The sequence below is a fragment of the Biomphalaria glabrata genome, chromosome 15, assembly GCF_947242115.1.
Source record: "Biomphalaria glabrata chromosome 15, xgBioGlab47.1, whole genome shotgun sequence".
Lineage (NCBI taxonomy): Eukaryota > Metazoa > Mollusca > Gastropoda > Planorbidae > Biomphalaria > Biomphalaria glabrata.
This window is the reverse complement of record NC_074725.1, coordinates 6867831-6878287: the sequence shown is the minus strand read 5'-3', so window position 1 is coordinate 6878287 and position 10457 is coordinate 6867831. Positions and strand designations below refer to the sequence as shown.

Here is a 10457-nt window from a genome sequence, read left to right as displayed (position 1 = left end):
TATATAGCTCTGCAAGAAATATCTTTAGAAGTGAGTTCACAAAAAAAAAAAAAGTCAATAAAAAATATATCTCCAATGATAATGTAATCCAATGCAATATATATAATTTATAATCAGAATTGATCTAACTTTATATATATATATGACATTTATTTATATTATAAATGACTAAGGGCTTGACCTACAGTTTTCAAAGTCAACTTAGTCTTGGGCATCTAGTCTACATCTAGTCTAAATCACTGCTTTTTCATTTTTATCATTAACATTTCCTATTATGTAAATACCTAATTTTTTCATTTTCATTTAAGTCCTTAAATAGTTCATCATCTAAACATGATGACCCATCATTTAGAGATTTTGCCAAAATTGAACGTTGATCACAAAACTGAAAGTTTTTAAAAATTTTCTGCCTTTTTTTTTTTTAAATAAATGTATACATTAAGCTCCCATGGCTTCTCTTAGCAGTATATCTAGCAAGGTTTTAATTTCATTGGCTATTAATACACTGCAGTAAAGCAGTTCATAGGCCAAATGCTAGACAACTGGGATTGAATAGGTAGCCGCCGTATTAGGCCGCTATGGTATTGTATGGGTTAGTATTAAAAATGGCTATTATCATATGAAAATGTTATGCTGCTTCGATGTTCATTTCAACTTGTGGTGCTGAAGAGTACACAATTATGTAGCTAAATACTTTACAGAGCCACATGTAACTCTACAAACTGTATACTTTTGAAATTACTGAAAAGTTTTGTTGTTTCCCTTAAAAATAATAAAAACAGAAATGATACGAAGGAAGCCAACACGCATTGAACTGAAAATTGCAGATATTGAGGAATATGATGCCATAAAGAAAGAGAGAGAAGCTGCAGCCAAATCTTCAAAAGCTGAAACTGACACATCCCCTGAAGTATTCAATGCCAAGAAACGTATGGAAACCATTCATGCTAGAATAGGCTATGATCCTAAGCCTGTTTACCAACCTCACTAGGTAAGTGACTAAAAAAAATTGTCCTGTATTTTTTTTTATACAGTGTTTAATCTGTTTACAAATGTATTTTAGCAACAAGTATTATTGAAAAAGGGGAAGGGGGGGGGGATTTAAATCTAAATCTGGAGTTTCCAAAATTCAGTGGAACACTAGTGTTCTTTGGTGCCTGAATAGATCATCCACAAACAGCAACACAGCAGCAATAAAATTGAAATATATTGCATTTTATTGATCCTACTCTTTTTTTTAAACATTATTTCTATAATGTAACATTCTTTGAACAGAAATGTGTTATTTGATATACATATTACTTTGTCTCTGCCAGTGCTCATACACATGATTTTTACTTTATTATTCCTATTCCCCCTAATATTCTGAGATAGATACATAAAAAAAAAAGTTTGTAGACTTGAAAGAAAAAAATTAATGTTTTCTTGTACATTTTTAATAATAGATCTTCACAATTCCTCAGTGGTGGTTACATTAAGATGCTTATATAGAACAGGCGTTGTCATTTTTAGATTTATTTGTTTATTTTTCTGTCTTTCATTTAGTGGAACAAATGTAGACTGTTGAAACAGGTTTTTGTGTATAATTTTTAAAAAAATATTAATGATAAAAATTGGATTACAAATGTAAGATTTTTCTTTTGGTATACTTAGTATTCCCCATTTCAAGAATATGTTCCAAACACAGAATATTTGCTTATCTGCTAAGCAGTCTTGTATCTGTAGTATACATGCCTAAGAATGTTATTAATTCTTTTTGTAAACTTTTAACCCCTCAGTTCGGCAGCCAAGCGCTTTACCACTCAGCCACAACATACCTTATCAATGTTAATAGTTTTAAAAAATAATGTAAATTTATGCCATATAAAATTAAAAGTAGATTGCAAGATCCGGACAGCATCTCAGAGGAGTGAAAGTGAAGCAGATGACAGCAGTGAGCAGAGGTTATCCCACTCTGATTCTCATGCTGCCTTTCATGTAGACATAGATTTTCTGCTGCAGGGGTAAACGCCCGTATAGAAAAATATGAAAAACATGTATATATGTAACCCTGCCGGACCAAGTTAAACAAAGGACATTTGGGCCACGAGGCCTTCATCAGCTACAAAACAAACAAAAAAATGACAAACAATTAACACAAAATAGTCTAAAGTTAACTTTTCTGTCCGATGTTGTTCTCTATCGAGGCAGAAAATAAATGAGCTACGTTGGTGTAAAAGCGCTGGAAATCTGAAGGCGGGGAGATGTCAGGCAAAGATGAATGAGAAAAGGGAGTAGTGTTAGTGCTCATTGCATATCAAATAAAAGTGTGCTGGCTGTTGATCCCTTTAGGTTGGAGGGTGCCTGACATTTAAATAAGTTTGTTTTCGATCTGCAGATAGGTGTTTTTGTCATTGCATTGTTGTATAGCAGTGACGAGGAGAGCAGTGGTACCCCTATGATGTTTGTTTTTAAAATGGATAGAGACGGGCTTAGTTGCAAAATTATGAATGTCTTTAAGGTGTTCTTGGAGTCGTGTTTTTAAGGTCCTGCCTGTGTTTCCAAGTCTATCCACCCACTGGGCCTGTCATGCACTGCCCTATGTATATATTTTTTTTTAAACCAATATTGTATAGAACCACACACAGAACATTGTTCTGTTTTGTTCATTACACTGTCTATCGTTGAAACCTAATACTGTTCTTTCTTAGTTTTTTTTTTTCCTAATATATCCTGATTTTGATTTTGAATTAAGCAGACTGTCGGATTACTGAAGTTCAGATTATCGGCACTCCACTGTAATATTATTGTTGCATAAATAAAGCACATCGAAGATACTTAAACAGTGAACAAGTCCCCCCTCTTACACATACACAATGATTTAATAAATTGGTCAGCTCTCCTCTCTCGTTCTTGCCCAGCTGTATGTGAATGATACATGTATGGTAACTGTTGTTTGCACTATTTTGTGTATCACCTTTCTATGGATGATCTCTCCTGCCCCCCCCCCCCCCCTCCTCCCATGCATCTTTTCTCCCAAAGTCAGTTTTTCTGTTTTAATATTAAGAAGAAAATATAATACTACATATATATTATATGTTATTTATTTATGAAATATTTGTCAACTGTTTGTTACTTTCTGATCTTGCTTTGTGTGCATTTCAATTTTTTTGGCTTATTCTATCTACCCAATGCAGTTTATGTGTAGGGGAAAAAAATAAGATGCACATTTTTTTTATTGTCATCTGTTGGAACTTAAGTTTAAAGAAAATAACTACAAGTCTACCTTCATAGTTGAACACAAATAAACAATTTTTTTCTTGTACCATGGATTTTATGGTTTAAGAGCTCCTACTGTCAAATTTTGCCCCACTCTTGTTATGGTCTTAGTAGCCAGCCGTATTTTTTTTCTCCTTTCCTTTCCACTTCAGTCTGATAGATAGCAACAGATATTTGACCTAGAAAAAAAAAAAAAAGACTTGTGATAAGATAAAGTACACAATGTAAAAGGAATGACAAGGTTAGACTCAAGACTGGCAGCAGCTAATGTACCATAACTTAGGTCAATTGCAACAGAGGGGGTTATAGATCCAAGTGTGTTGGTTTGGTGATGAAATTATTTCCACATTAGTTTCTTTTCACATTTAGGTAAGAAAGATTCTGCACATCTCATAGTAGTAATTGGATTGCATTTGAAGTAAAGATTTGGACTTTCTTCTTAATATAAACAAACAAACCTTTTTGTTTCTAGTATCTATATGTTTCCAGCTGGTCATAGATCATTTCTGATTTAGAGTTTTAATAAGTAATTGTTATGAAATATTTAAATTTTCAAGGTTTCATTATCTAGTTAATAATTTTATTTTGTTTCTGGTGGTTTTTTTTGTTGTTGTTTTGTTTAAAAAAACAACGACCTATCTAAACAAGGGCTATAAGCATTCATTTAACTTGTAGGTAATCACCTCCCTTCCCTTAAAGATGGAAATGCATCATAAAGGCATTTTAAAAGATATTACATATATAATAGTTTTAATCAGCTGGTAGATTAATATTTACACACAAGAGATTTATGTTGAAGCTGTAACCACTGGAAAGATATTTAAAATCATGCTAAAAATGTGACATGCATTCCTTCTTGGCTGTATGAAGTAAGAAACAAGGCTAGACATTGACCCCCCCCCCCACACACACACACATATACACAATCTTTGGACTATTTTTTTGTTTTGTATTTTTATCCACCTCTATTGAGGTTTGCTTATTGAAATCTCTAAGGCTTTTCTTAAAACTTGTACTAGGAGGAATCATCTTATCATTGCATCTTTTATCTTTTTTTTATTAGTTTCTATCCTGTCTCTCCACTGTGTTTATGACAGAGAAGTCTTTTTGCTTTTAATTGTAATGCTTGCTTGATTCTAATGTAGATTTTTTGTTATTTTTTATTACAAATAACTGAATCACATTATAAGCTATATGTACCATGATTGACTTGAACCAAGTTAATTTTTTTTTTAAATTGGTTTCTCAGTGGTTGTGGCACAATTGTTAAGCAGCGCATAATCTAGTCTAAATAGTGTGCAACAAGAAATGCAGTCATTTACTTTGCTGAGCTAATCATTTTAACATAGAAAAGATTATTTTACATTTTCTTGTTTCAGTTTCAACCATGACCAAGTGGATCAGATCAGCTCAAATACTTAACAAGTCCTACACATGCCAGCATATTCAAAGTAAATTTCTCACACTAGGGGGCAGTGTTTCTCAACATTTTTATTACACATTGTCTTACAAAAGTGCTGATCCACATCTGCTCACAAGGTCAAGACTACATACCTATTTAACTGTTAGATTTAAATGGTGGAGTATTAATTCTGGAACATTTTTTAGAGGGTCAGATACTATTGGGCCTTACATCTCTCTTTGGTCAAGCACTTCAGCTGGACACAATCTTATTAAAGCATGCCCAAGTAGACACTCTCACACCCAACAGCAATCGCAATTTAGTGTCGTCTGCAATGATGAATGTGTACAAGTAAGCTTTGCCGATCGTACGCTCAAAATTCCACTCATATGGCTGAGGGATCACTGCAGGTCAGAAAAGTTTTACAACCACAACACACATCAGAAAATACCTCAGAGTGGTCTCTCTGAATTGGACTTAAGCCCAGCAGAGATCTGCCTTGTTGACAACAACTCTGCTGTCTCTATCACATGTGAGTTGACTTACAATTGTTAATGGTAGCATTAAGCATTCAACAATATATGTATAACTTTGAAAAGATTTCTAGTAGTTCTTCTCTTTGTATTTTTTTTTTTTTTTTTTTATTTCATTAAGATTTAGGATCAGTTTAAAAAAAAAGAATGACTATTGAAAATAAGATTGGTGTTCTTCAAATGGATTTGTATTTAAACTGTTTAAATAACATTATGTTTAGTCTGAAATGTAAATTATATATTAAATAGGTTGTTTGTTTTTTTTAAGTATCCACTTAATGTGTTTAATCATAATGAGAATACAACACTTTTAATGATTTTAATAAATGGAAATGCTGATTATAGTGAGCTCTTTTTTTTTTTCTTTCTAGGATTGTTATATAATGATGAAAACCATTATAAGTTAGAAAAGTTATTCACACTTCATTCGTAAAATAAAGTTTTAGATTTGAGAATTACCATGATCTTCATCTATAGCAATTATACATAAAACACTGAACCATAATCTTCAAATACAAAAACAAAACCTAATAAAATACTCAGGAAGACACAAAGATAAAGGCACATTCCTCATTCCCTATGCTAAGACAAATTTGTACAAATGCTCCTTCCTAGTGCTATTAGAGCATGGAACGGGTCGCATGAGCCAGCAAGGAAAACCAATGGCTTGGTAGAATTTAAGTCATTGGATAACATGCATGAGTAGATTGACCTAGGAACATGCATAGGACATATTTATTTTCTTTTTTGATGTTACGCCTGTATTATATAACATAAGAAATAAAGATTTACAAGAGAATAGAATAAGATTTACTAAGCAAGATTTGATGTTATAAACAAAGCCATTGCTTTGTTAAATTTAAAAAAAAAAAAATTTTGGCTTAACTGATTTGTAATTTTATTTGCCTTGCTATGACTTCGGTGGTCATTATTGGTTTGTATGTTATTGAGTCCTTAAAAGTTAGACAATGAAACATTTTCTGTCTCTAAAAAGTTTTTCTTTAGAAATAAAAATATCTATGTATTTCTGAACTCAGAGGCACTAATATTAATTGGTAGTTTTATCGTTTACATTTCTCACCTAACAATCAAGAACTATTAATCTTTTAAATGTTTTTCAACATAATATTGCATAAATTAAATTGGTAATGAATCTTAGCCGATATTACTAAATAAAAGGCAATTTCTTGTAAATGAAATATTAAAATTTCTCGTGAAAATACAAATTACTCATTCTTTGTCATATTTTTATTAAAGTTAAATATGGAATTGTGTAAAAAAAAATAATTAATTATTCTATTGTGTAATTTGTGTCCACAAAAAATTATATTAAAAGGATTTTTTTTTCTGCTTTTGATTTTTAAGGGAAAGATGGTCATGTTTCAAAATTTAATCTTGACTGGTTGGCCAATAATTTTTATCCTGGCAAGCTTGTCAGTCAGTCCAAGCGGCAGTACTGGAATAATGAGATTGTACTGGAGGAAGGTTTGCAGACTGTCTCATACAACGATCACATGACTTATGATGACGGCCTGAAAAAGTCACTCACTAACCTTGTGAAGTTTGGATTCTGTATTATTGAAGAGGTTTGTAATTTACTTATTTTTTTTCTACATACAGGTAAGATGAAGTTGATACAATACATCAAGGTATGTTGAAATTTAGACTGACATGACTGATTATAAAAATACTTGCACATATTTAACATAATATTTGCCATGAAATGTTTTAATTGAAGCAATCTTATATGACATGAAATGTCAGCCAGACAATGGCTTTGTTTGTGTCACATGCAACAAAATATGTTTAGGTCTTTGTAGTATGAAAAAATTACTACACTTAATATCACACTTAACAAAAGCTGTATATTTTGATTTAAAGCATAGGTCAGTTGTTTTTTTTAAGTGTTTCAACTTGTAAAAATAAATCATCGAATTAAGTTAAAAAAAAACATATTTAAAAATGAAATGGTTAAAGCTAAAACTATTTAAGGTATGAAAAATAGATTCAATAATCCTTTCTTATCTGTGCTAAAATTTACTTGATAAATATTTTCTTTGCTTCATGCAGACTCCAGTGTCCCAGTCTGCCACACAAGCTGTAGCCGAGAGGATATCGTATGTGTTGCAAACAGTATTTGGTCAAATGTGGACCTTCACCTCTGATGCATCTCGCAGTGACACAGCCTACACTACTCAATATCTTGGTGCTCACACTGACAACACCTACTTGTCTTCTCCTGCTGGGTAAATGATGTTTAGACAATAAAAAAAAACAAAAAAAACTAAACTGAACACTATCTTTAACTTGTATTCCAATGATTCATGCTGCTTTTAAATTAAAACACTATTCCATCACACAATTAGTATTTGTTTAGGAGAAGAGATTAAGTTATCTCAATAAATCTTCTTCAATTATTTAAAGCATGGTTTATCATTATTATTTTCTTGCATTGTATGTTAAATATAATTAACTTTATTTATTAACTATAATTTCAAAGAAAACAGACCATAAAAATGGTTGGTTGTATTCACTATTCTCTTTCTTGGCTTGCTTTCTAATTCCGCTTCTGCCAACATATTTTTACACACTTTTTTCTTAAAACCAAAAAATGTTGAAGAGATGGACAGACAAGAGAAGTTTATAGGTTTTAAAATAAATTTCTAATAATCTTTTGGCTGAGATTAAGAAAAAATGGCAATGTCAAAAATGAACTAATTTTATTTTTTGCAAGGTATCTTTATGAAAAGAAGTGGAGTGGGGAGGGGGGCGTAGAGAAACTAAACTGTTAGACTTATGCCAGTTTTTGTTCTATTTTTAGGGTTCAAGTTTTTCACTGTTTGAAGCACAATGGCTCTGGGGGCGAGACTCTGCTGGTTGATGGTTTTAAAGCTCTGGATATACTCAGAAGCGTTGACCAAGCAGCTTTTAAAGTCCTTGCATCTGTGGTGATCCCTCATGAGTACAAAGAGCAAGCAAGTGGCAACCACCCAGGTTATCATTTGTACAACCTGAGTCCTGTGGTCACACTTCATCCTATTTCAGGGGAATACATCAGTTTGAGGTAAATATTATTGAATCTACATCTTAAAATAAGGATAAAAAAGTTAAGATCTATGGGCCAGATGATGTAAAGCTCTTTTTTTTTTCTTTGGCTGACGATTAACAATAGTGTTGTCTGGGCAGCAAACATGACCAACTGCTTTTACTTTCCCACTGTATGTCAGGCACCCATTAGAGTTGAATAATCTAAGGGCTAAAATCTATGTATTTCCTTTGGAAATTATCCCAAGCAAATCAGCATATTACAGCCACTATTTATATCTTACATATTAGGCTCCATTTAAGATACTAAATATTATTTCAGCCTTGGGGGGTGATATTGCCTTTTTGAAATGCGCTGTTTTCAAACAAATTGTTGTATGTGTCTTTAGGTTCAATCCATATGACAGAGCACCTTTGAACACCCTGAGTCTCCATGATATGACAACCTTTTACTCTGCCTATGACAAACTGTCTAAGATCATCTCCAACAAAGAGAATGAACTGCGGATCAAGCTCAACCCTGGCACCATCTTATTGATTGACAACTGGAGAGTCCTTCATGGGAGATCATCTTTTGATGGAACTCGTGTCGTGTGTGGGTGTTACCTCCCCAGAGATGAGTGGATCTCAAAGGCCAGATTGATGGGGCTTTTGTAGCAATGGAAGCGTGTGCTTACTTATTTTAAATTCAATCCAACATGTACATATTTTAATAAAATTGTCCAAGTAATTAATGGAAGAAATGAAAAAATAAATTTTTATTAGTTTGAAGATTCAAGCTTAAGAAAAATATTATAATATTGGCCTAATAGTTGATGGCTGCCTGGTCAATCTTATGCGCGTTTGGTCATCTCGATGGTCTCGAGTTTGTACCCTTGCCAGCTGCCGTCCCCTCTGTTGTAGATTATCTTCAGTTTGAAGGAACAACTGAACATGTATAACATTTTACGAAACAATAGTTTATCTCTTAAAAATAAAGTTCCGAAAATGATTTCATTCCTGTAAGAATGGCTGTATAAAAGATGTGAAATAAAAAATTGTTATTAAGAATGATTCTGTCTATATTGTTGCTGATTCAAATGACCTCCTGAATTATCATGTCAATAAAATATGATCATGAGTTAAATATGCAATTTTTTTTTGTGTTACATCATTAATCACTCCATCCCCTCCCTTTTTTCTTTGTTTCGTTAAGGTGTTAAAATAAAATATGTATATGACCAATACTTGACATTTCTGACATTTTACTTATTTTGCAATTTTTTAAATTCATATTTGTCTCCCTTTATATTTGGTATCGTAAGAAAATTTTATGAAAATTTTCCTATTTCCATTATGTAAGTTTTTAAAAATTCAGTTCCATCTTATCACTTCACATCTTCCTTATTGCTTTCACTTCATTATCTGTCTGACCATTTTATTGTTTAACTTCAAGAATGTAAGACAGATTTTAAAAATTAAATGTACACAAAGGGCTGTGATTAATTCAAGTATGAAAATATGTTTATAATAAATAAATAAAGCCAAAATAAATATATATATTCGTGGCCATAACCCAATAGATGTATATATAACCTTTTTTCCCCCTTCTTTTCAAAATGAATATAAAATTTGGAACTAGAGGAGCAACTTATTCTAACAACCTTTCAATAGGTTATTAAACACTAATACAAGTGAAGTAAGCAAAGTATATCAGACATGACAAAGTCTCCCTGTCTAAATCATTCAAGGATTTGTGGACACTGGTCACGTAAACTCAAAAATATGCTTATTAAATATGGAAAAAAAAAAGGGAAAATGAACATTTGATTTACAAGCAGGCTAATTCTTAGTAAAATTTTTAATTCTTTGTTATTAAAGTATTGGAAAGCAGATAGGGGCCTCTTCTTACTTAAATCAGGCCCTGGGTAGCAAAACTTTCTCCTGATTAGCAGGAAACAATTTAGCTTTTGATACTGCATATCAAATTTAAAAGCTTCTTCATACTGAACCCAATTCGCAAGCCCAAAGTCCTAAGAAGTGACAAAATAAAGTTAAAAAAAAAAACTGATTTTTCTTATGTGTACAGTTGCTATAATTTCATTGTACACACACTTGTTCAGATGATCGCCTCATGGAGCAATGAGATTATTTAAATAATCTGTCCAGTTGTAGCTTTGAAAACAAACGATTGAAGAGTAAAAACTTCTTTAACTCCTTCTCTCCTAACTGACGATACC

General features: G+C 32.1%; 1 protein-coding gene across 3 annotated transcripts; it reads left to right on the top strand.

The window, feature by feature from the left end:
• The first annotated feature begins 850 nt into the window (after nucleotides 1–850).
• Nucleotides 851–9364, top strand: LOC106076854 (trimethyllysine dioxygenase, mitochondrial-like). 3 transcript variants are annotated; one of them, XM_013237669.2, is made up of 6 exons: nucleotides 851–991; nucleotides 4638–5192; nucleotides 6559–6779; nucleotides 7264–7439; nucleotides 8015–8257; nucleotides 8628–9364. In XM_013237669.2, exons 2-6 carry the CDS (start codon nucleotides 4646–4648, stop codon nucleotides 8893–8895), a joined length of 1455 nt encoding a protein of 484 aa, XP_013093123.2. In that variant the 5' UTR covers nucleotides 851–991; nucleotides 4638–4645; the 3' UTR covers nucleotides 8896–9364. The 3 variants fall into 3 exon arrangements, with proteins under 3 accessions (XP_013093123.2, XP_013093122.2, XP_013093124.2); XM_013237668.2 differs by lacking the exon at nucleotides 851–991 and adding an exon at nucleotides 3469–3627; XM_013237670.2 differs by lacking the exon at nucleotides 851–991 and adding an exon at nucleotides 4261–4377.
• Nucleotides 9365–10457: the final 1093 nt, after the last annotated feature.

Coding starts and splice junctions, on each gene's coding strand:
- LOC106076854 (XM_013237669.2), top strand. CDS start 4,646: ATGACCAAGTGGATCAGATCAGCTCAAATACTTAACAAGTCCTACACA. Junction 5,193..6,558: donor CTCTGCTGTCTCTATCACAT/GTGAGTTGACTT, acceptor TTGATTTTTAAG/GGAAAGATGGTCATGTTTCA. Junction 8,258..8,627: donor GGGGAATACATCAGTTTGAG/GTAAATATTATT, acceptor ATGTGTCTTTAG/GTTCAATCCATATGACAGAG.